Source organism: Haliotis asinina, chromosome 1 (assembly GCF_037392515.1).
Source record: "Haliotis asinina isolate JCU_RB_2024 chromosome 1, JCU_Hal_asi_v2, whole genome shotgun sequence".
Classification (NCBI taxonomy): Eukaryota; Metazoa; Mollusca; class Gastropoda; order Lepetellida; family Haliotidae; genus Haliotis; species Haliotis asinina.
This window is the reverse complement of record NC_090280.1, coordinates 27,417,159-27,444,915: the sequence shown is the minus strand read 5'-3', so window position 1 is coordinate 27,444,915 and position 27,757 is coordinate 27,417,159. Positions and strand designations below refer to the sequence as shown.

The following is a 27,757-nucleotide window of genomic DNA, read 5'->3' as shown; positions in this document are numbered from 1 at the left end:
AAGTTCACACATAAATATACCATTAGAAAAACTGATATGTTCAGATAGAGAGACATTTACGTTATCAGGAAATGGATCAAACTGTGGATAGATTTAAGATAAACTGCGATAAACATACATATTCTGAGTATACAGAATAAGCAGAATAACAACACTTTCAGAACGAAGAACGCGTGCAGGTGTACCTTGGTGGTTTCGTATAATTGATGAAACGGGCATCATGTACCTGATACGGCTGGTCCTTATGTTGTCCTTATTGGGTTCTGTTGTCTCCTTGACATATTGTAGTAACATGAACGACATCATCAACAAACATGAAGTGGAAAATGTTACAAAGGTTGGTGTGAACATGTGCAGTCTCAAATGTGAGACCAGGGGCTACTGTTGGAGCATCGCATATGATGTGGGCGCCCTCATGTGTCATGTGCTGAAGCTGAGACTGGAGCATAGATCAGAATGTGTACAATTTACTTTCATACTTTCATACTTTCATACCAAAGCAAGACAAAACGGTACGTAGCTTTCGTGTTATGGCATAACAAGCAAATGAAGTCAGTATCACACCATTAATATGTTATGGTTTCTATCCCTATTGTCTTCAGGATCAAGCTGGACTCGAGAAACATGTCGAGTCAAACGACATGGGGACTCGTTCTGGAAGAGAAGTGTGTGTCAAAGGTAGCTGCTGATTTCTTACAAAATAGGACATACTACCATTTGTTCTAGTATGTCGACCTATGTTTGCTGTCGTGCAATATTGAAATTGCATTTACTGAAAACCAACTGAAAAGGAGTCAGATGTGTTCTGCTCATGAGACGGGATTAATGAGTCATACATGGTATGTCACATTTGTCAACATTATTGTGACATTCTGTTGTTCCTGATAATCTTTTCATCACATGTGCAATATATCACTTGGCCCTTTATTAATGACGCCTAGTACATATTCTATGATGGAAGTCTTAATCCGTAACCGAGATTGTTAGTAACTGTATCCTCAAAGGTGGTTAAATTATTGTAAAATGATTATCGTCCTGAGAAAATAGTTAAGCCCTGAAGCATTCAGAGAACAATTAGACCAACCATACCTTTCAGTAGAAGCATGTGTGTGTTTATGGTTTATGTCTAGTTTTGTCCTCTGTCGTAGCATTTGAAGGGAAGGTGTAAATTCGGCAGAGTCCATGCAGGTAGCAAAGATAAGTTCCCATCTTCCCTGTGTATTCATGTATCTTCAGATGCTAGCGATCTAAAACCCGCTTTATATCGTACTGTTCAAAATGTAAGAAACATTTGCAGATCTATACTAGTTTTAATGCATTTTGCATGCTATTCTAGTTTCTTTACTGTCCAGGCTTTTATGATTTAACCATATGATCCGTATCTTCAGATTGGAAGCAGGCCCACATTGGACTGACCTCTCAACCTATGGTGAGAAGGACATTAAAATGCAGACTTTATGATGCCTGAAAGGACGGTGATCTAAACCGAGTGAAATGGGTCTTGTCTGATAGTCGGGTGACCAAGAACGCTAGATGTGGGATGGTGAAGTCAAGGCCTCTCCTGCGGACTGCTTTCTATGGACACCAACAAGTGTATGTCTTCCCTGTCAGTAGAGACGTCGATGTTCACGTAACAGACAGTAAAGGTCAGAATGTCCTTCATATAGCATGTGCTGCAGGACATGCAGATACGGCAGAGTATTTACTTTTGCAAAATGTTTTCATATATGATCAATAGCAGAGACAGGCTAGGGAATACCCCCACTATGACAGCAGCATATTGGGGACATAAAGTCGTGTATGATCTACTTGCCAATGAAGGGGCTGATGTTTCCCTGGTAAATGCTGATTGTCAAAATATTCTTTATAGTGCATCTGGGGGTGGGCATGTCTCTATGGTGAAACATATCCTTTCTCAAAAGATTGTTGACATCAATAGCAGGGATAACAATGGGGTCACACCTGTCATGTGGGCAGCATATCAAGGACGTAGAGAAGTGTATGACTTCCTAGTAAGTAAAGGAGCTGATATTTTCCTAGTAAGCCACAAAGGCCGGAACATCCTTCACAGTGTTTCTTATGGTGGACATGTAGAGATGGTGAAGTATATTCTTTCGGAAAATATCTTTGACATCAATAGTAGAAGCAAGACAGGGGTTACACCAGTTATGGATGCAGCAGTTGGAGGAAAGAGAGAAGTATATCGCCATCTTGCATCTAAAGGCGCTGATAGTGGATGATGACGGCAGCAATGTCCTTCTTCTTGCGTGCCAGGGAAGATCAGTGCAGATGATCAAGTGCATCATTTTACAAGATATCGTCGACATCAATTGCTGAGATAACAATGGAAAGACACCGGTTATGTGGGCATCATATCGTGGCAACAGCAAGCTGTATGACTTACTTGTAAGTGAAGGAGCTAATGCTTCTCTTATGAATTATGATGGCAATAACGCCCTCCATACCGCCTGCGCCATGGAACATACGGGAATTGTGAAGCTTATCTTACAACAAAAAGTTGTAAACATTCACAAAAAGAATGCATTTTGCCAAACACCAGCAATGGTAGCAAGACAGCATGGGTATATAGCAATATATAAACTGCTTCAATCACAAACCCCTGGTGTCCAGGTAAGGCATCAAAGCATTAGAAAGTATAGACCCGATGCGCTTCTTGATGTAAATGCCACATAACTCTTGCCGTTTGTATGGATAAGGGATCGTTCATAATTTATGGCTAGGGTGGATGGTGGAAAAGGGGCTGATAATGATTTTTGCTTTTAATGGAGAAGCATGTGTAATGTGAATGATTTCGTTGTTTCTTATCTTACCGTCGCTCCAATAAAAACAAAAATGAAAATTCTGGATTCTTTTAAAGCATAAACGGAATCAGTTTTTAGCAACATTGTCACTGTGGTGATTGTTCAGTGGACGTGTAGGTGGCTGGATAGCCGTTGATCTCCGCACTGTAGAACTAGATCCAAGCTGCAAGTTATTGCCACCATGCTCATTGCCAGCGTTGGGCCAATGACGTAATGCTATTTGTACTGTTTCCCTTCGTGCTTGTGAACTTGCGATTTGAGAGACTGGTCCAGCCTAAGGAAGCTTCTGGTTACCTGTGGAACCTTCAGTTCTTGTTATCTTCCAACATTATTTTTGGTTCAATGACGTACCGGGCCACTTTCGAGACATTCAATACGGACGTATTCTGAATGGTCGTATCAGGATCTATATACAGAGTCATGGGAAAAGTATTCAAGACTTGACGTAATTTCCATTGACTTACATGTTAATTTTCATGGATTTAATTTTCGTATGGATCTGGTCAACTTTTGCACATCTTACCTTCAAGCACAAACTTTCTGTTTAATTTTCCATTCCATATTTATCGAATGGCAACAATTCAATCAACACATGTAGTCCCGGGAACTTCTTTAACATGGCGGCCTATGGGACTGTGCAATGTTACACTGACATAACATGTAGGCCTATGGGCACGAGTTCAAGTTGCCCAATACTTTTTGCACGGGTCTGCACATACAACATATTACGACTCCCAAGTACCAGATCCTGTTTGGCCTTTTTATCGTGAACCAGAAACAGCGTTTGAATATACATTTGTGATAATATGACAGTTTATAAGCGGAACTAGACGTCTCAAAAAGCTGTATCCGTCCCCGCAGTTATTTTCGTCTGGAGGTAACACATGGTAAGTGTGAAGCCTCTTTCCTGGGACCTCCGATGTTATATTGCTGGAATATAATAAGCGGTGTAAAACAATACCCACTCATGCATATGATTCGACAGTTACTAGCTCTGTGTATACTGATTTCTTGGTTAACCTCTGATTTTCAATATTGATATCACCTCGTAACATATTTCATATTCACATCACTTCCTCAGCTTTCAGTACATAATGTTTCAGTTGAAGTTAGTCATATCGTGTCTACTCAACACTCCTTGATTACCGACATTTATGTTTAAATCTGATGGCTGTATCAGACAGACATTTACCGAAGTACAAAACATCGAGTAAGTGGGTGAGTGAGTATGGTTTGGCGCCGCTTTTAGCAATATTCCTGCAATATCACGACGGGGGACACCAGAAATGTTCTTCACATATTGTACCGTTGTGGGAATCAAAAGAACGCCTTCAAGCGAACGCAGTGACCACTTGGATACCCCACCGCCCTAAAACAATAGAACCGGTCACTTAAAGTATTTAATTTAGTAATAATTTGTTTTCGTGTGTTGGATATAATATTACAGTTGAAGTTGTGGAATACGTAAAAAGCAACGATCAAGTCGTGTTAGATACTCTGCGTTGAATGAAGTATAGTTATTCTGATCATCATATGCAAGGCGGAACTATCACCAACACAAAGCGCACATAAAATATCCTTCTGGAAATCCAGATAGGATGAGATTTCAGATCAGGTTATTTCTCGCCGTTCTTGACATCAGCAGAGAATCGAGAAATGGGCTTAACGAATTGTAACTGTATGCGGAATCGAACCCGGACCTTCGACATGAGGAGCAAACGCTTTAACCACTACCCCGCCGCATGTATTGTCTAGTATTCAACCCATATACAATGAAGTTTGTAGGACCATCATACACTTCAATTCTTTTAGTTTAGAAAGTACAAACCTTCTTTTCACAATTCAACCAGAAATAGGATCGGTATTTACAAAAACGAATGCTTGAGTATGTGTCGTCAACAACTCTTGAATATGAGTTGTCGTGTCCTCAGACACCAGTTACGATATTAAGGTCAATAGAAGGGGTGAGTGAGTGGCTGTGATTTTAGACCACTTTTAGCAATTTTCCCGCAATTTCACGGCGGGGTACACCAGAAATGGACTTCACACATTTCACCCATGTGGGAATCGAACTCGGGTCTTCGGCGTGATAGACTACCCAACCGTCCAACAAGAGCAGGAATTGAGGAGAAAATAGTGTGTTCACCTTAGGCGATGGAGTGTTAAGTAATGGCGTTGTTGGTAATGTCTTTATCTGGAGCCGATACTGGGACTATAAAAACCTATAAAATAAGAGGAAATTCAACGAGCTTATTTGGTCTGTATGTTGTCTGGTAATAAATGGACTTCTTTAAACACATGAGAAATATTACTGTCATTGAACATTACAGACTCTTATTGCCACTGAGAATAACAAAAATATTATTGCCATGGAGTATAACAGGAATATTATTGTCATTGATAATAACAGGAATAATTATGTCAAGGAAGGTAACAAGAATATTATTGTCATAATGTGTAACATGGTATAATATTTTTGACTATAACAGGAAATATAAACGTTGGTGAGTATCAAGAAGAATATTTATGTCATAGTCTACAGCAGGAGATATCAATGGGTTTATCATTTCTCTCCACACAAAATTATCTGTTGTCAGGTCCTGGACACAGAAGTTGTGAAGCTGTCTATACACATAAACATCTGTTGTCAGGTCCTGGACACACTAGTTGTGAAGCTGTCTATACACATAAACATCTGTTGTCAGGTCCGAAACACAGAAGTTGTGAAGCTGTCTATACACATAAACATCTGTTGTCAGGTCCGAAACACAGAAGTTGTGAAGCTGTCTATACACATAAACATCTGTGGTCAGGTCCGAAACACAGAAGTTGTGAAGCTGTCTATACACATAAACATCTGTGGTCAGGTCCGAAACACAGAAGTTGTGAAGCTGTCTATACACATAAACATCTGTGGTCAGGTCCGAAACACAGAAGTTGTGAAGCTGTCTATACACATAAACATCTGTTGTCAGGTCCTGGACACACTAGTTGTGATGCTGTCTATACACATAAACATCTGTTGTCAGGTCCGAAACACAGAAGTTGTGAAGCTGTCTATACACATAAACATCTGTGGTCAGGTCCGAAACACAGAAGTTGTGAAGCTGTCTATACACATAAACATCTGTTGTCAGGTCCGAAACACAGAAGTTGTGAAGCTGTTTATACACATAAACATCTGTGGTCAGGGTCCATTACTCAAGTTGTGAAGATGTCTGTACACACAGACATCTGTTGTCAGGGTCCATAGCACAAATTGTCAAGCTGTGTCCACACACAAACATCCGTTGTCAGGCTCCTTAACACAAGCTGTGAATCTGTCACCACACACAAACATCCATTGTCAGGCCCCATAACACAAGTTGTGAAGCGCGTATCAAACAGATCTGTTGCCAGGCTCACGGAGCTGTCTCAACAATATTGTTTGAGATCTGAGGCCAGGATTCGCAAGCTTTAGAACTCTTTCAACGTACACAACCGTCTGTTTGAAGTGTCAGGTACACAACGTGCAAGCTATAAGGGTTCACTAAACACATGCAGGACAGTTGAGAGATGAGTGTTCGAATACATGATTTGGCTGTTGATGAGTACTACAGTAAGTGTTAGTAGGGGTACATACGGCAGCAATCTTCACCCTACAATACAGGTTCCACCGCTATAACCTAGTCCGCTCCAACCTGCTCTGAACAACAGTCACTCTCTTCTGCCACCACAACCTAGTCTAAAAGGAACTCTCTCTTCTGCCACCCCAACTTGGTCTGAACAACACTCTCTTCTACAACCTGGTCTGAACACTGTATTGACCACAGACGCCATCTTCTCGAAAACCCTCGTTTGAAACGCCGCCATTGGTGTTTCCAGAATCCTCGTCATGTGACATTGGACCAGTGCTGATTGGCTGAGGTTTAGTTGGGGTGATCTAGGAAAAGATATTAACGTCATATGATTTATATATGTTATCAGCTCTGAGCAGGCAGTGAAAGTCATGCCATTGAGTATATCTAAGATTCTTTACAGTGGATGCAAACACGTTAGGCAGGCCTGAGCAGGCAAAGTAGTGACAGTCATACCACTGAGTCTCATCACAATCAGCGCGTCAGGTAAATTAGAGCTAATACCAACGTGTACTTTCTGACCAGCATATGAAAACTTGCTACTGCTCGATCTTCCTCTGCAATCTGTTTGTTCAACCGTGCTTTCTTGTTACCTTGTACACTCTAAGTTGCCTATGAAAAGGACTCTTCACCAGGAACATAAACATGGAGGAGACAAGAGTTATCGCCCCTGTCAAGTAGAACCCAGGGTTGTAGGACTTGAGCTGGTCGTGCATTGCGCCTAGAGTAGAAAATGCCATTATGTTTCCAGTGTCCAACTTATAGATGTATAATAATTATAGATGTATAATAATAGCTGGAGTTACGTCAACATACCATGTACATCCAGTGACATAGTTATCAATGTTCCTGGACTATGAGGAGACTAGTGGTTAAAGCCTTCGCTTGTCACGCTGAGGACCTGGGTTAGATTCCCCACATGGGAACAATTTGTGAAGACGATTTCTGTTGTTCCCCGCTTGATATTTCTTGAATATTGCTGAAAGCGGCCTAAAACCAAACTGACATAGTGTCATGTGCCTGACGCCACGAAGAATCCCCCCTCAGGGGATACTGCTACACCAAGCAAGTGGGAAATGGACTTCAGCTCTGTGACTTGACCACAACACGGCATGCTCACGTTGCACCATGTCTGTCATAATTAACTATGATATTGCTGGAGTCGTGATAAGAATCAGGTTTCCCAGGTGGTCTAATGGCTGATCTGCTGGCCGTGAGTTCCTGATATTGGCCTTTTCTGCTAAATGTTCTGACAAATATATTTTTATACTTTATAAAGTGAGTGAGTATGGTTTCAATCTGCCTTTACCAATATTCCAGCTGTATCATGGTGGGGGACACAAGAACTGGGCTTCACGCACTGTACCCATGTGGGGAATAGAACCCGTGTCTTCGGCGTGACAAACAAACGTTTTAACCACCAGGCTACCCGAGATCCTCATCTGAATTAAAGCTGAAGCTCGTGGATGTACATAAAATACTGTCCTAAACGGCGTCGTACTTAACATATTCCTCCGACCACAGAAAGAAGTATTATAGCGGATGCAAAATCCAGTAGATATAAACCCTTAAAGATCCGGGTTAGGATTGGTCTTCAGAAAACCACGCTTGTTGTAAGAGGCAACTAATGGGATCGGGTAGTCAGGTTTGCTGACTTGGTTAACACGTGACACGTGTAGAATGGTGCTTATGATGTTGATCACTGGATTGTCTATTCCAGACTCGATTATTTACAGACCATAGGCATATAGCAGGAATATCGCTGAGTGCTGCGTTACATATCAATCGATCAATCAAGATATTGAAACCCGTGTATTACAAAAAAGGATGTACCTGTAATAACGGGTGCAGACAGGAATGTCGGTATAGAAAGGAGGGAGGAAAAACCAATAGCTTGAGAAGCATTTCCGGCCCCGACCAGCTCGATGGCGTTTGGTCCAAACAAAACCATAATAACAGCGTCCGCCAGTCCTAGAGTGACGGCGATTACAATGAACCCTGGGAAGGTGTGGTTGAATGGAATGCAGATGACGATGACGCCATAGACAAATAGCGCCCCCTGCTGGAGATATATCCTGTATTGGCTTAACAAGTCGGATAGCTTCCCCACCACGAGTTTGAACACGCCCGATACAGCCGCCATGATGGTGATGAGAATACTGACATGGGTACCCGGTAGGATATGGGCCACATGGTTGACCTACAACATTCATTAGACATTAAAGTATGTTACTTTTGTGAAATGCTAAACTGAAACAAGTTGACATTAAGGCTGCGACGATTCACCCAGACTTCGATTCGATTCGATTTTCGATTTTGGATCATCGATTCGATTCCTTATGCAATATGAAAATCAGATGTCACGTAACCCTCAGAGGTTATCAAACAAAACATATTACACTTAAGACATTTCCCTAGATTTGACTAGGAAATCAGGAATATGAATAATGTGACCCTTTTCAAACAAGTTCTGAGTGACTAAGTGAGTGAGTATGGTTTTACGCCGTTTTGTGCAATATTCCAGAAACATCACGGCAGGGGACACAAGCAATGGGTTTAAATTGTTTAACCACAGAACAGCATTCTTTACTATTTATTACAGCATATATTTATATAGCGCACATATCCATGCAACTAGTACATTCTTACTGCGCTGGTATATGTTACAGTGCTGATAATAGAATATCGATTATGTAAGGTTCATTTATAATTGTTTGTAATCTATGAGGCTGTCGATATATAATTGTTTATAATCTATGAGGCTGGATATAATGCTTGACGTTACTAGGCCAAAATTCTATAAAAAGAAGGCAGATGTAGAAAAAGTGACAGTTGTCATGCGAGTGCCGGAATGTGTCATTTGACGGTCGGTTTCTCATGGAATATCCTTCCGGTGGGTATGAAATTAAAACTTAATCTCCCTGAAATTGTTTGAAAAAAAGAAGAGTCTGAAAAGTAGCAGTTGTTAGAGGAGTGCCCAAAATGTGTCATTTTGAGACAGATTGCGGCAACTTGACAGACGGGTCATTATGAAATTGTTATGAATTTTGTGGTAAACGAGGTTTTATTGAAAATAACGTAAACGTATAAAGTTCTACAAAGATTGTAGGTTGGTGTCGATTGATAATAGCCAAAAGGATACGATAAACAGTACATAGTCCCTACCTCATCGAACCACCGGGATTGTGGGGTAGCCTGTTAGGTTAAGCGTTCGCTGGTCACGCCGAAGACCTGGGTTCGATTCCCCACATGTATAAAATGTGTGAAGCCCATTTCTGGGGTCCCCCGTCATGATGTTGCTGGAAAAGTGCTAAATGCGACGCAAAACGTAACTCACTCATTCACCAACTCACCATGTGGAAGTATGGCTCCAGGTAACCGAACCGACTTACAGACAACACAATACACCACGTGACGAACTGTCTGTTCTTCCAAACCCGTCCGTTCAAGACTTTCCAAGACGTGAAACTTAAACACCGCTTCAAATGACTCGTGCTCCCATCTGTACTGCTATGACTTGAATATTCTCGCGTGATCAGAGGTTTCCATGCGAGTGTACATAAGGTCAAGGTCACTCCAAGGCCAGCATAACATATCAACGTCACCTTAAGCCCGAAGTAGCCAAGTATGTAGGGCAGAGAGAACGACATTGCGACGGTGAAGGCCGACGCACCAAAAGTGACAATTCCGTTGACAAGACCGAGGTTTTTCTTGAAATAATGCCCTGTTATGGCCACCATTGGAGAGAAGACGAGGCCAAAGCCGCTCCCGAGGATGACCCCATAGGTGAGGTAAAGCAGTTCCATCTGGGTCACAAAGGCACTGGACAGAAACCCCGACACGCAGAGAACACCGCCAATCAGAGCCATGTGACGTAGTCCGATGACGTCACAGAGTATGCCCGACACACAGCACATGAAGAACATGACGCCATTCATGCACGAACCGATGAAAGCTGCAAACAGAGATATCATATAATTACTAATAGTTATGATCAGTATCTTATCCCTTTCAACTTAATAACCTGTACCTATTTGGAGGCAGCAGGGTAGCCCAGTGTTATACATTCGATCGTCACGCCGAAGACCCGGGTTCGATTCCCCACATGGGTGCAAAGTATGAAGCTCATTTCTGGAGTCCCCAGTCGTAATATTGCTGGAATATTTCTAATGCGGCGTAAAACAAAACTCCCTCGCTCAATTATTTGGTTTATGTGAGAAAACTTATTTTCACGGCATAAAGTCTACAAACACAGACGTTGATACACCCAAAATCACAATGACAACGTATATGAAAAATGCCCAAATGTCACAAATTTTGAGAGTCTATTTCCTCCGACTTAAGAGTAATGTAGGCGGTCTGAGTTGGAACCAGCTTAGCAGATGTAAATAACTTTAGACGTGAACTAATAATGGTTGAAAGCAGGAGCTAATTCCAAGAAAGAATCACAACAGACATATCTTCGGGATGTCAACAGGCGGGTGCCAGTATTAATTCACACGCATAATCACATCGGACCCAACATGTCACTGTCTGCCACCATGTTGCTTTTACCTGAGTTCTCTCAGCATTTCCTCCCCTCTCCTCCCCCTCTCAAACACAAACACATAGACACAGACAGACACAGACAGACACAGACAGACACAGACAGACAGACAGACAGACACACAGACACGCCCACGCCCACGCACTCTCGTCACCTTCTCGCTCTTGGTTTTATTCAAACCCGCATAGTGTTAAAATGTGTAAAGCTAAACTCACTCACGCACTCCTATTTACAAAGTTTTTAATTAGCATGCAAATGTTCCTTATTTACTCCGTAATCATCACAATCGTGAAAAACAAGAACACAAAGAATATCCCCACAATGATTTGTTCAGATCTTGCCGCAATATATATTTCCGTATGAACCCAATCCCATTTCTGAATCACTTGCACCTAATGGAACATTAACGATAAATCTACCGTTAAAGCTGCTTTACTTAAATCCCCGCCGGAGGGCACGTCTTTCAAGTTGATACAGACGTTGCTCCCAAGGCACATCCTTCATCTGGCAGCACACACTGATATTGCCTTTTGATTGCAACTATTATTCAGTTTAAAAAAATTATGATGGTTACTGTATTCAGTATCAGAAGTATGTAACGATATTATAATAGCTCTAAAATATTTGTTTAAAACCACACTGTACCATAACCGCGGTATTAAGATTTAAAAGAAATGCATACTGTATTGGGACATCAGTGGCATATAACCTGTTTATATACCACTGAATCACTTTAATCCTCAAATCACTATTCGGTATTTTCTGAAGTCATGGCAGAATATTGATTCATCCAGATATTACTTAATCCATTAATAGTTATTAACCAGGAAGTGTTGATTGAAGTAATACTTAAACAGTAACACTGGCGTATTCCGTTACACTGACTTGTCTAGTTATCTTGATTAATCCGGTTATGTTGACAAATAAGAAACATAGTGTTTTCTGTAGCAGTTTTGAATAATCTAGTGGCAATAATTTATTTATTATTATGAAATAATCAAACAATACTGATTACTCAGTAATATTGATTTATCCGGAAATGTTGATTTATTGAATAATCTAGTAGTAATATTGACTTCTTCAGCAATTGTGCTGTATTCAGGAATACTGACTTATCCAGTCATATTGACCTGTCCAGTTATAGTGACTTCTTCAGGATTATTAACGTATTTAATATATTGATTTATTCAGTAAAAATGACTCATGCAGTACTATTGCCTAATCCAGTACTACTGACTTTTGCAGGAATATTTATTCATTCAGTCATATTGCGTTATCCTGTAATACTTACTTTTGCAGTAATATTGACTTATCCACTAACTCTTTCACTGATGTTTTATTCATTTGTCTACAGATTTAGTGATTATTTGGTTTCATGTTTCATATTTGTTTTTTCATCAATATTTCATATGCTTGTCTGGTTACACCAGACCATTCCTTCGCTCACTTGCTTAAGATTTTGCTCCAGTACTATCATGAATGTCAGCACACACATTGTCAGGATCTTTCCAGGTAGATTTGAATAAAGTAGTCTATCGTCTCGACGTGTACATTGTCTCGATGGTTCGGGGCTATTAATATTGTCAGGTCAGGTCTTATTGTTTGTTACCATGTACTTGGGAATGTTTTTCTTTAAAAAGGATCAAGTCAAACATATACTCCTTCACGTTGGATATCCCAATTGTAAAAGCGTTCGCTTGTTAAATCGTTCGATATTGCTGGACTATTACTAAAAGCGGCATAAAATTAAACTCACTCACTCTCTGACGAAGGAGTTGGTGACGAGGAACCATGCCCACCTTCACCCGACGAATGTCACTTTGAAACGTCCACTGACACAGTTATTAATTATAGAAAGAATAAAATGGCCAAGTCATGTGAGCTAGATTTAGACGTTAGGGCAGGTCGTTGTGTGGACGTCAGTTTCTGTGCAGCACGCAATCAATCATGTATACTTAACTTCAAATGATCGATAAATGTGCCGGAAACCAAACTAATCAACGTATCTCGGCTTTAGTCATCGGCCTCGCTCTGACTTCCCATGTGTGAGGTCAGTAACCTCGGATGAAGAAGCGAAAGTAATGGTCCCTTTTGACATCCGTGCTCTTTTCGATATTCGGAGTTCCTCGAGTCATGGCTCATTTCAACATCTGCGACATTAAAACAATAAAGCCTTTATATTAGGTAGAGGACAATCAGTGACTGACGTTCTATGCCATTCACTACTAGGTTTCTAGGTGAATAATTGACCTGTATGTGCATGTGTTTGTGACGGTTCGGGCAGAATATGCTCATGTTTTCGCAAGCAGTTTTTGTCATCACCGCTTCATAAAAATGTTCAGGCCATATGTTCGGACTCTGCCTTTAACAGAGATATGAAATGAAAAAAAATAGAAAAAAGTTTGTTACATTTACATTTTGAAAAAGGAAAATTTTAATTAAACATGTTTCGTTTGTAACAAACAGCAAAACTAATTAGTCTCGAGTTACGTTTCCCGCAATCAAAAACATAATTCAAAACGATACGGAATGGGATATTTGGGGGAATCGAACAAAGGTAATGAGCGTGTCAAGATAACGCTTAAATACTGTGTCACCCAGCATTGGGGAAGCAAGAACATTGGCAGTCTGCGAGCCGGCAGCGATGCAGAAGTATTCATAGATGACAGCAAAATGCAGCCAAGTCGTTGTTGCCCTTTAAGAAGCCATCATATTGCCTTTGTTAGTCTTGCTTAACGAAGGCAGGGGCATAACAGCACCTAGACATGCAACTGTTAGGCGTGCTAGAATAAAGTGAAGATTCGTTTTCATGGATTCGAACTTAAGTGGTATTCTCTAACGTGAAACTATACAAGCAGTACTACCTTTGACATTTGAAACGCGTTCCGTGAAAAAGACACAGGCAGTGTTCATGCTCATCATTTACATTACACACATAAATAACAGTACGTGTGAAGAGGTAACAGTATATGTAAGGCAGAGTGGTAGCATAGCCCAACCGTTCCTCACTCATTTAACATCAAATCATCAGACACGCAGAGACACTGTTTGTTTCACCTGTGAGGCTAGCCAGAAAGAAGTCAAGATTCGGTTTCGTGAGTTTGAATTTAAGGGCTGATCTCTAACATGAAATTATGAGAGTAGGACTACCTTTAAAATTTAAAACGTAATATGTGAACAGGAAACAGACATTTGTTATATATATACATGACAAGGTCCGGTGGTGTGAAGAGCAGATGCTTCAGAAAAAAATGTTACGTCGGAATTCACTTGGCAGTTCTCACTATGATACAACAAGGCAGGGACGGTGTAGTTCCACGCATTCCACTGTTATGTCGTCGCTCATTGTGGCGCTAAAGATATGACGTCACATTAAGTTACAGATCACAGGGTCTCTGTAGTCCCTAAGACTATGAATACATACGTTGTGGGACAATAGATATGATGTCACAGTCACTTACACACTACATATTACAGTCATACTACTGGCTCTGTTGTGCCTATGACTGAATACATACGTTCTGGGACAATAGATATGATGTCACAGTCACTTACACACTACATATTACAGTCATACTACTGGCTCTGTTGTGCCTATGACTGAATACATACGTTCTGGGACAATAGATATGATGTCACAGTCACTTACACACTACATATTACAGTCATACTACTGGCTCTGTTGTGTCTATGACTGAATACATACGTTGTGGGACAATAGATATGATGTCACAGTCACTTACACACTACATATTACAGTCATACTACTGGCTCTGTTGTGCCTATGACTGAATACATACGTTGTGAGGCAACAGATGTGATGTCACAATCACTTACACACTACATATTACTACGTATTACACACAGCGTTGTGAGGTGAAAGATATGTCACGCTCAGTTAAAGGACAAAAGGTCACGCTACTGGATCTTTTGTGCCTAAGACTTTGAATACAGACGCTGTGAGGCAAAAGGTATAGCGTCTCGGTGTTGACAGAGAGCGTCATACCACTGGTTCTCTGTTGTCTCTAATACTTTGAATACATTGTCAGGCAGTGGATATGACGTCACAGTCAGCTACAGGAAACGTCATACTACTGGCTTTCTGTTGTCTCTAAGGCTTTGGAAACAGTCGTAGTAAGGCAAAAGATATAACGTCACAATCAGTTACAGAAAAGAAACGTAAAACCTCTGCCTTTCTGTTGCCCCTAAGCACTTGTATACACTCGTTCTAAGACAAAACATATAATGTCACTGTCAGCTGGATACAGTCGTTGTAAGGCAAAAGTCACAGTCATCAGTTACAGAAAATACCCCCCAAACCCCGACATCCTACTGGCTCTTTGTTATCCCACTGGCTCTCTGTTATTCTCAAGCTTTTCCCACAGGCTCTCTGTTGTCCCTAAGCGTTTGAATACACTCCTTCTGAGGCAAAACATACGACGTCACTGTCAGTTTCAGAAAACGTCACACTGCTGGCTCTCGGTTGCCCCTAAGACTTTGAATACAGTGGTTCTGAGGTTAAAAGATATGACGTCACGGTGAGTTATGTCACGCCACGTCATGCCACTGGCTCTCTGTTGTCTTTGTCTATGACTTTGAATTCACTCTTCCACTGAAATGGCACTGTTCAGAATCACTCACAGCAACACCTTTATTCGAGGGGTCGTCCTAGAAAGTTTCCCACATTCATCCAATATTAATCTTGTCACGTGCAACCCACGTGACCCCCTGCCATTAATGTCACAAGAAGAGCCGAAGCCATTCATCACGTCGGAATATCTCTGCAAATCCTTTACAGGGGACATTTTTATTTCAAATTAGCATATATAATCCCAGAGAAAGACACACTCGGGAGAGATGAAAGACGCCATTGTTCGTTCTTAGCTGTGTCCAAATTGGTGCATACTTAAAAATACCTTTATAATGTCGATGTAATCTTTGTAAAGATGTTGAAATAGCGTCACGTAAGACTGTCTATGTCACAGTAAATGTCCCTTACAAAGAATGTCACTATAACCTGCCTATTGTCTGCACAGGGTTTTAAATTTGGAATAATTTTTAATCTGTGTTTATTCCAGACGTTGAAGCAGTCCTGTTGTTAAAACGTTTTCCGGTCACATCGACGATCAAGGTTCGATCTCCCAGTAGGAGAGATGATTCCTGAAAACATGAAATGGCTGGAATAGTGAAATGCCTGGCGTGACTCTTCAAATATGAATAAATATACTCTTTAAAACAGAAGGGTAACTTGAACTTTCAGTTTGGATAGGAAGTATAAAAGTTAAAAAAATTTTCAAAGACAAACATATTATGAAGGCAACAGCATTTCTCTTTGTCGCCACCCTTTAGTTTCTCTGGGCTGTTAACATTTTCAAATTAGTTCGGAAACACTGAAACACTGAAATATTCTGTCCCATTATTGGCCTGTATTTCAAATTATCTCGCATTAGCTCAGGGCATTTCACATTATTTCAAATGATCTAACTTTATGTCAGTGTAATGTCACATTCATGTACAGTATCACACACCAGCACACATCCCACAAGTACTTCTATATACTGGGCAAAATAAGTTAGGGATATTGTTATTTTTGTGGTTGATATTTTTTAATATATTACAATTAATATTTATTCATAATTTCAAAACTTAAATATATATCCCTTACTATTTTTGCCCAGAGGATCAAAACAACACAGAATGAAAAAAGCCCCATGTTTCTTCATGAGCACGTGGTGTATTTCATTACAATATATTATGTCGACCCCTCTAAAAGTGGATCTGAATAACCAGTGTTACTGCAATGTCTTTTTTTTGTCTTGGTATTATTTTTCTTCAACTGAAGTACTGAAAATGTTATTATGTATATACAAAGAACTGTATTAGATCTCTGACATATCTTATGATTGAATGAGACCCATCTTAATCCTTTGGGACATATCTGGGACATGATTGGTCGTCACGTGCATCAAAGGGATCCACCTGTACAGGCCCAATTGGAAGCTGCCTTACACGAGGAATGGCGTAAACTGCCCTTTCAGAGGATCAGGAGGCCGGCATTTGGTATGAGGAGGAGAGTGCTGGTTGTCACATAGTCACGTGGAGGCTATACGCGGTATTGACCTTTAATCGTGTAGACCACGCAAAATGACATTTTGAATGTTCACATTCACCAATCAACATCCAAGTCACTATTAGACATTCCTGGGTCTTAGAAACATGGTTTTGTATGAAAATAAATGTTTGTGAAAATGAACCATTGTCATCATAATATCGACAAGGATTCCAGCCATTTTGTCGTTGTTATGAGTTAAAGGATCATACGGGTAAAGAAAATTCATGTTTCTCTATCGTGATCACCACGAAAGGTTTTATGAATGTGTTGAAAACCTATCGGAACTGCAAGGGAGCTTAATTACGTTCTTTGTGTATATTTAGTGATAACAAGTTTATCTGAAACATAAAATACACAATATTTACAATGTACTGTCTACCCCGTCACGCATTTGTCTCTAGGATATCACGTGATAGATATAACATTTGTCTTTTCCTGTTAGATAACTTGTTTATGACATGTCTTGACAAAAACATTTCCTCAGTGACAAAGACGCAGGATATGTTTTTCACTCATAGCTACGTTCAGGAAAATACTTATTTGTCACAACATAAGTCAATCAGTCTGTTCGTCACAGAGAAAGTCCTTCACACAATTATTTATAAAAGTGGATAACACGTGTTATATCGTGTTGTAATGAAATATCTATTCAGTTTCACGCGGATATAAATAATTAACTATGTCAACTGATTTTTTATTTGCTATCATCAATACACATGGTACATAATATTTGTTTGTTTCCTCGGTATATATGAAATTGGTATATTTGTGAATATTACTATGTGCGTAGGTTCACATTTTTCTGTGTTTTACACATACCTCGTGAGTAAGTGAGTTTAGTTTTACGCCGCTCATATTATAGCAGTATCAAGGCGGGGGACACTAGTAATCGGATTCACGCACTGTATCCATGAGGGGAATCGAAAATGGATCTTGACGCTTTAACCACTAGGCTACCTCACCGCCCCTGCACCCAGTAACGGAATCCAACAACATTTCTCTTTACTGTGTTAAAGATATTTCCGTGTAAGCTGTATCTCTAGGCAGGAAGACCTGTGAACTATGTTCCACCTGTACATGTGTGGGTAAGTATAAGTAGAACTACATCTTGACATGGGCTTTAAGACGCAGGCAGGAAAAATAGATGACGGACGGTTTCACATTATATACTGCACGTGATAAATCTCACTCACAAAGTTTGCGTGGAGAAGATGGAGCCGGATTGTTCTCTATTTTGACATCAGGAGGAGCACCTTGTTAAGCACGTGGTTTAATGGCTGCGTGCACAATTGAGTGAGTCGTCGCCTTTCATTGAGTACGTGGCTGAGAGAGGAGTTGAGTTCATGGTTACGTGCGCACCAGAATGCATGGTTGAGTTCATGGTTGAAAGCATGGTTGAGTGTAGGGTTGAGTGCAGGGTTGAGAGTATGGTTGGGCGCAGGGTTGAGTTCATGGTTGAGAGCACTGTTGCGTGCAGGGTTGAGTTCATGGTTGCGAGCACGGTTGAAGTAATGGTTGAGAGCATGATTGACTGTATGTTAAATTCATGGTTGAGGGCGTGGCTAAGTGTAGGGTTGAGTTAATGGTAGAGAGCGTGGCATAGAGAGTTCATGGTGCGACTGATTGATTTGTGTGTGGTGAATGAGCATGAGATGCGTAATCTGTTGAATGCGTTAGTGAGTGAGTTTTTGTTTAACTACACATTAAGTAGATATTTGAAAGTGTATCAGTTGAGTGTGAAAGAGAACTACGTGACGCATGTTTATCAGCAGGGCACTGTAACATCACAATATTCCACTGATATTTTCTGGTTAGAATATGATCACAGTTTCTCCTGCTTGTCACAACAAACAACAACTGGGAACAATCATATTATCCTTAAACAAGCTGATCTTACACATTAAACGATTCTGTATATGAAATAGGTACTTACAAGTCTTCAGAGACATGCCCTCGTCTCCGAGGGCATTTAACTCCCTCATGTGGTTGTAGAGGATGCCAAAGGTGTTGACTGTCCCCATGACACTTCCGTTCACCCAAAAGCACGTGGCACATACCACCCATCCCCATCCCCCATCCGGGGGAACAAAGTCCAGACCTCGGGTATTGGAGACACAAGTTTCATGTACCCTTGGGGTACTCCTCTCTGTGTTGTCAGACTGTCCCTGTAGGTTTCCAGTTGCTCCACCAGCACCAGCTGTAGGATCACCGTTGTCAGAAGGGTGGTGGTCTGATTCCCCTCCCTGTTTCATGTTGGATGGTGGATCGTTTCAGAGACAACGCTACCGTACATATTATTAAGGGAGTGTCCCTTGTGATGTAAATGTCTGATCTTCCAATGAGCGCCCTATGTTCTTAATTTTCAGTTGTAAAGACATGCTGCATTCCTTGTCTAGCTGTGGTGCACCCTTGACAGAGACTGATTGGCATCCGACCTGCTTCAGTCTTTGATCCTTGAGGATTTTGATAGTAACGAGGCAAGTTCAGCAACTCGCGTGCGTGCTGGAACAGGCTGTTCTGTAATCTCCGGTCATTAATCCACCCTGAAGGCCCCTTTGCCAACAGTTAGCAGCCATACATTGCAATGAGGATGTATATGTAGGACATGCTGTCATTCAAAACAGTTACATGTGTCACGGTGTGCAAAGTCATCTGAAACAAAAACCTTGTCACAATGTCCTGGTGTTGAATGTCAAAGTGGTATAGGGTCATATCATATCATACTGTCATACTGTTGAATGCTATTCCGTACAGAGCCTATTTAGGTCATAATGATGACTGTCATCGACATCATAATCCTATTGTTGACTGTCATCTACATCAGTGTCCTATTGTTGACTGTCATCTGCATCAATGTCCTATTGTTTACTGCTATTTGCACCAAGGTTCTATTCTTGACTGTTATCTGCATCAAGGTCCTATTGTTGACTGTCGTCTACGTCAAGGTTCTATTCTTGACTGTTATCTGCATCAATGTCCTATTGTTGACTGTCATCTACATCAGTGTCCTATTGTTGACTGTCATCTACATCAGTGTCCTATTGTTGACTGTCATGTACATTAAGGGCTAATTGTTTACTGTCATCTGCATCAATGTCCCCACATGAAGTGCTACCTGCATCAAGATCCATCTCTATTCTCTTATTCGTTGTTCAGTCGCGCAGCTGATGCTGCTTGTGTTGTCGAAGAGGCTGGTGTTTGTGAGACTGTCAACAATGCTGGCGACTCATAAAGCTGATGACTACACCAGCGCCCTCTCTACCCCAGGGGTGGGCATGGCTGCACACATATCCGGGGGCCGTTTGATAGCGCTGTACCATCAACAAGGATGCTGCAGGGATTAAGGTTACTTCACATCAATGATGACTCACGTTACTGAAAATTAGATCATATCCGATTGCTATTTTGAATGCAATGACCATTAGCGATCCCTAAATTTAAAACTGTTGTTCTTCAGGTCATTTTGAGCATGATCAATTATTTGTATAAAACTGTAATGACTTCAAGTAAGAGGAAGCTAACGGAGTCAGGATCCCGATGAGTTACTTATTGATCGTGTATCATCGTTTACCGATGGATGCTCATGATGTTAACCCATGGCTTGTCTCTGTTCGTGACTCCTGATTATTTACAGACTGTAGTTATATGGCTGGAATGTTGCTGAGAGCAAGAAATCAACATTGAAACACCTGAACCATATATACTCATAGAAAAGTAGGGGAGTCTGAACTTTCAGCTGGGATAGGCAGTATAAGAGTTAACGGACATGAATGCAACACCATTTTATATTTATCACCTGAACACAACGCATGGGATGCACGTGGACAACGCAGTAGTCCCATTACGTGAATGGGGTGCTATTCCTGATTTTAACAGGTTTCCAGAAGCTCGATAAATCATTGTAGTTCATTGATTTTGGCAATCATTATGCATCACTCAGCAGTTAATCTTTCTTTATAGACGTTTTGCCAAATGCAAATTTCACGTCGAACACCAATCCAATTATCTTTCAAGAGCGATTACTCCTACAAACAGCTATCAACATGAGGGAGTGCAAGTGGTGATCGCAAAAACATTCATTATTATCACATCAACAATGACTCCGATATATCTCCCAACTCTTTCAATAGTAAATCATTAAAACAGGTTCCCCTACTTTTTTGATGAGCATAGTTAGATAGGGGTCATTGAAGGTAACCTGATGACTGAAGCGCTCAATCGTACGATGAATGCTCGGGTTCGATTGCCGACATTAGTACAACGCTTGAAACCCAACTTTGGCGTCGCCGTGATATTGCTGGAATGTTCCAAAAGGCGTAACAGCGTAAAACACAAGTCACTACAGTTCGATCGTAAAGAGGTTTACCATAATTCCAAAATGAAGACACGCTGATTCCATGAGCCGTTAGCTTCGGTGAATACCTGGTCCAAATCTTAAAATACACAATGCCCCTCCTAAGTCACGTCATGGATATACTGATATTACGTTATGATTTTACTGTCAGATCTACCTACCGATTTCCCAGATATTCCACGGACTTGTTGATGGCGTATGTAAGCAACTCTACCGGTGATGTTTTTGTCAGCGTTCACACCGTCACGCCTGAGTGAACACAGTCTACATACATCACTGTTCACATTCTGCTGGAGTACGGGCAGAGTCAACCATGGCCTCGGGCAAGTCAAATATCTTCACAGTTAAATCTCTATCAAAGCCGGCTTGTTTTAATGTGCAGGTTTATACATGTTTACAGCAATGAAGCATATATCTTGCATAGGATTGAGGTATATCATGTCAGTCAGGATTAACATTCTAACTTTGATTGTCAGTCTTTTTCTTGCATACAGGTGTTATTGTGTTGTTGTCGTGACAGTGCTGTAACGTGGCAGTGTTGTAGTTGTGTTGTAAGTGTTATTATATTATCCTGTTGTTGCGACTGTGTTGCATTGGAGAAGTGTTGTATTGTGTCGGTGTTGTAGTTGTATTGTGTCATGATATTATTGTATTGTGAATGTGATGCATTAGAGATGTGTTGTATTTTGTTAATGTTGTAGTTGTGTTGTACGTGTCATTACATTATTGTGTTGATGTGACTGTGTTGCATTGTTGTAATTGCGTTGTAAGCATTTGAAATATGTTATTAGCATAAGTGGAGATGTGTTCAAAACGTCATTTGTGTATTCAATGCATACGATCTGAAAGGATATGGCTTATATCTTAATTACATGAGTATAACAACAAAGAGCGTTGCTTAACGGCTCTACAAACAGTATTTCAGTGACAACACAACGTCTACATCCTAAAGAGAATCACATCGTAGGCTACTGACATACTGGTAAAGTCTAATTGCAAGGATATGGTGCTGCCAAATCTACGTAAATATTGCAAACCCGGCTCCTGGCATTTCAAAGGGAAGGAGTCCCGCAGTGTATATTGTGTATTATTGCACCATGTGCTCCGAATGCACCAAAGCATGAACAAAATATAATCATGCTTGAGAAATACCTTTACTCACACTAATAGATAACACTTGCTATTTAAAAAACAAAAAACAAAACAAAAACAAAACAAAGCAACAGACAAGGTTAGTAACTGAAAAAAGCCTTATGTTATACGAGAGAAGGTCCACCTTGCGAGGTGTTAAACAGTCCCTACCACATTTTGCCCCCATCTGTCTAGCCCTCCCTGCAATGCTGTCTGTCTCACAGTCCATGAACCACTTTATTCATCTACCTAATTTTTTTAGCCTTCCCTGCAATGCTTAAGCCCTAAATGATTTCCTTTGGTTCTTAATTTCCCATCTGACTGGGTTTAAATGGGTTTATTTGTTTCTATCATAAGTTGATAGATCTAGATTGAGGGACTAAGTGTTAGGCAACGTGTTAATTATGGATGTGCCACGATAATGCAGACTAAATGACCTCTTTTCGCCCTAGTTTCAGTATCTTGTTTCTTTTAACTTGCATATTTGAACATTCAACTGTTTACCATCTATTTTGTTTGTTGTTTAGCACCGCCTTCGACAATATGCTAGCTATATAACGGCCGTCTGTAAGTAATCGAGTGTGAACTAGTCAATCCAGGGGGCGGTGGGGTAGTCTAGAGGTTAAAGCGTCCGATCGTCACGTCGAAGAGCCCGAATTCGATTACCCACATGAATACACAATGTGAAGCCCATTTTTGGTGTCCCCGTTGTGATATTGCTGGGGTAGTGCTGAAGGCGGCATGAGACTAAAGTCACTCAACAACCTGTACCCCCTCCAATAAGACATGGCATGGCCGATTTCCTCGAAATGACGTCTCTGGGCAATTTCCAAGAAATGGCAGAGTATATAATGTCGTCAGTTGTACATCACTGCTGGTCATCCGCTGTTAGCGTTTTTTAACATCGTCGAAAAAAACCCAAAATAACATTTATAGACTTTTTCCAATCGCAAACAAGCAAACCCTTAACACTAAATATATACATGCGGCGGTTAACCACAATCGTCAAGCCTGCAGATATGACGCCTGTGATAAATATAGAAACTCACTGGAAAACCCAATGTCATTACCTGAATTCACAGACGGCGGAGTACGTGTACGTATCTACAACGTCGGCACGGTTAACCACATGCGTAAGGCTTGTGTCATTCCTTGTATGAGAGTTTAGTGGATTTTAAAATAGATAGACGTAGTATCATGTGTTTATACCTCACTCGTTGTCAAACTTGTGACCATGACGTATGCAATATTCTGATAATGTCACGGAAAGAAAGGACAAGTGCACACATCAGCATACAAACAGTAACAGCTCATAAATACATCCACGTAGATCTCAACACACTAGTCGCATAGACATACACACATACACACACGTGCGCATGCACAGTACCCCACTGCCCACCATTAAACTCTGTAGCGTACAAAGCAACCGATCCTCTACCCATCTACTATAAAATACCCCGCTCAAAAACATCCACGTGCAACGTCATCACTTCAGAACAGACACCTACATCTCCATACCTTGTTAACCTAAACACGAAGGCTTACGTCAACGTACTCCTATGAAATAAGGAACTGTAATGAATACGTAAATTCATACGAACTCTTTGCCCGGATAAGAATCCATTGTACAATAAACTGCACCATGAATCACTATCAGATTGCAGGTACAGTGAGACGCACGTGAACGGCATTATGTCGGCGTATATCACACTTGGGTGAATTTAATGTCTTTGTCAATGGAATGAATTCAATGTCAGTTTACACGAAGGTGCTGACAGCTGAGCTTCATAAACGGTGTTGAATGCACCACACACGATGTTGTCAATACCCACTGTGATAGTACTGTGTTAGTTCGACACCACGCCACACTTCAGCTCGGTAATGACTTGTTACTGTGTCAGGTTTCGATACTGTGGGGTTTGCCCACGTTGATTAAATGTGCAGTGCAACAGGGGATTTCCCAGGGGCTACTCTCAACGGCTATATAAAACCGACAGAATAACAGCGTCCTCACTTCCACAGCGACGGTCGGGAACACTGGTCTGCCACAATGACTTCAACTGGAACGGTAGCAAAATATACACGTGTATTTGTCGTCATCTACTTAGTTTTCGTTGCCATAGCATCTGGACGTCCAACAATATCGTGGGCTAGATCTGCGAAAGGTAAAAGATGGAGACATTCTATCATTCTATCAGTTGATGGGATTTGAGAGAGAGAGAGAGAGAGAGAGAGAGAGAGAGAGAGAGAGAGAGAGAGAGAGAGAGAGAGAGAGAGAGAGAGAGAGAGAGAGAGAGAGAGAGAGAGAGAGAGAGAGACTGTGTATGTCATACAGTAAATGTTCATGGTACATGATGTAGTGGGACAGCAGTGTTTTCTCGCGTTCAATTTGGCAGAATTGTCACCACGCTTAAAATATAGCAGTTTGATTGATAGCGATTAATAGTTGTACATTTCCACTTGCCAGGTTATCGGAGTCACAGGACCGGGGAGTTGCCTACACCAGGCTGCCTGATCTATACTACTGTCCGAAAGTGTCATCCATCACTTCTACCACAAAACTCTCACACCATGTGCGACATTTTGACCAGAATGTGCAAGGCTACCCTTCCCGTCACACAATACAACTGTACATCTGGCGCTCTCACATGTTACCTCAATGCCATGAAAGCGCATCTCCACGGCACCAAGAAGTACACAGAATCCCCAAACGGTGCGAATCAGTTCCTTGTTGACCTCGGACAGTCACAGAACTGTACACGTACAGGCACTGGTTGAGGAATAGACACATATCTGCACTGCATGTATACAGAGCACCAATATCGTAGATGTCAACGATTCTTGATGAGGTGGTTACTCCCTATTATAAAGATTCCATCTGTGATACCTTCCAATGTCTGAAACGATAAACACTGCCCGTGGAATGGCGTTGCTGGGATAATGCTGACGGACAGACCGGAAGAGCTATTTATCCCCTATCTGTGATACCTCTCTGACACAAGGATTTATTGGAACGACGTTGACCAGGCATGATGTCCCAAATCACGGCGTCGCTGAGATGCTGCTTCTGAAAGGCTGATTGGAAGTACTGCCATCCTATATACACCGTGGCCATATCTGCTGAAGTGTGGCTATGGTGACGGAAACGTATGCAATTATTCCCCGCAGTGGACCATTCGCCTTCTTCCAGGATAAGCGATATACCATTGTACATAAACACATGTGGTGCCAAGATCATCCATGACTCCATTACAGACTCCAAGACATTGTGATGTAGCTACATACCGATGTGATGCCAAGATCATCTCTCTACTAGTGCGACTCCATTAGAGATTCCAAGACATTGTGATGTAGCGATATAACGATATACACTTGTATATAAACACCTGTGGTGCCGAAGCCAGTCTACCACGTTAAAAACTTTGTTATGTAATATGTTTGTGATATAGTGCTAAGTGATGGACACCTGTCTGACTGTACTTGCCATTAAAGCCAAATAGTTTAATGCCTTGTGATCCACAATATGCTATATAGCAGTAGAAACTGCACTGCCGTTTTCTAATAAGTCGCTTGTCTGTATGGACTCAGGAGTATTTACATGTGATTTATATTTTTACGTGTTGCTAGTTCATTTTTATTGAAACCGAATAAAATCAGATGAAATAATCCCGTATTGTACTGTAAATGTATCTCCGATGACGTCTGCAAGTATGGGAAGCTGGTCTGCGTTTGGGAAACACACCATGTATCTATGATAACCAGTTTCCAGCTGAATATGTCAGGATATTTCAAAGCTATCATGCTTGAATGTAACATACTTCGTATTGACGAACGGCGGGTTTTAAAGCTTGTCTAGAGATTAGAACTGACGCCATAAGGAGTGGGTGAGCTTAGTATAACGGAGAATATCCAGCCGCACCAGCTGGATGTCGGATAAATCATACGTTACTGATGTGTTACACATGTACCGGTTTGGAGAAATGTAACAGCATAAATCCTGACCGAGCTACCACCAATACCAGGGCGAATGGGATTCGAACCTGTGATTCTATACCAAAGGGGCCCAACTATTCTGGGCGAATTTTGTTGCCATGGTCCAATGACGCAAGTGAATACACCATGTGAAGAAGTGATCAAAAGTAACGAGAAAGTGGGTGGTCGTGAAGATTTACAAGAGGGTACACAAATCCGTGTTGAAAACTAACAGTTGTCCGACTTCAAGATTTATAGAAGACGCGATGGCTGAGCTGCCTAGGCGGCGGAGCTTGTGTGCTGGCGTTTAGGTGACTGACTCGGAGGGTGTGGTTCGAATCCCGGATGGGACTCATCCCAACGAAATTACTGGAATCTGTAGTTTACTGAGATGGTTTATCCCAAATATGTTACAGATGACTTAAGTATGTACAAGCTCAAGAGAGCAACCGTTGTTATAGAGTTGAACGTTCATAAGCGTCAAAGAGCTGTAGATAGTGGGAAGTCAAGGGTTCTGAATCTAACTATTATTTAGAAGATTTATTTCAGAAAATCAGTCACCATCGAATAATCGTTTTTTGGTGTGCGATTTACTCAGTTTAGTCTGCTACCAGTCTTTGTTTGTTGCAATATTCCAGCTTTATGGCGACTGTCTGTATATTATCGCATCTTGACCAGACAATCCAGTGACATCTACCATGCGTACGTGTACGCCAATGTGGATCAACATTCCACCAGCCAAACTTTGACTGTCAGCCCTGTCCTTGCATACTCGTGTCAGCTGATGGTATCGTGTTGTCGTGTTTGTGTTGCATTGGAGAAGTGTTGTATTGTGTCAGTGTTGTATTTGTGTAGTATGTTGTATTGTGTTGTCGTGTATACAGCGATGGAGCATATCTCTTGCACGGGATTAACGTATATCACGGTCAACCTTGATTGTGAGCCTTTATCATACATAGGGATGTTCTTGTTGTAACTGTGTTGTATCGGAGAAGTGTTGTAGTTTTGTCGTAGGTGTCAGAGTGTTATTGTGTTGTCCGGATTGTGCATTGGAGAATTGTTCCATTCTATTGTTGTATCTGTGATGTAGTTGCTGCTTTGTTTTGTATCCTCTGAGTTGGATTGTGGAGTGTCATAGCTGTGCTGTAATGCGTGACTGTTGAAGCTGTAGGTAGTGTTATTTTCTGGAAACCACTTTTG

General features: G+C 41.1%; 1 protein-coding gene and 1 pseudogene across 1 annotated transcript; one reads left to right on the top strand and one right to left on the bottom strand.

Annotated features, from left to right (window-relative positions):
* Positions 1-5,245: 5,245 nt before the first annotated feature.
* Positions 5,246-19,390, bottom strand: LOC137289665 (monocarboxylate transporter 10-like; annotated as a pseudogene).
* A 5,228-nt stretch (positions 19,391-24,618) lies between these two features.
* Positions 24,619-26,245, top strand: LOC137278048 (uncharacterized). Its single transcript, XM_067810107.1, has 2 exons — positions 24,619-24,750; positions 25,053-26,245. Exons 1-2 carry the CDS (start codon positions 24,636-24,638, stop codon positions 25,361-25,363), a joined length of 426 nt encoding a protein of 141 aa, XP_067666208.1. The 5' UTR covers positions 24,619-24,635; the 3' UTR covers positions 25,364-26,245.
* Positions 26,246-27,757: the final 1,512 nt, after the last annotated feature.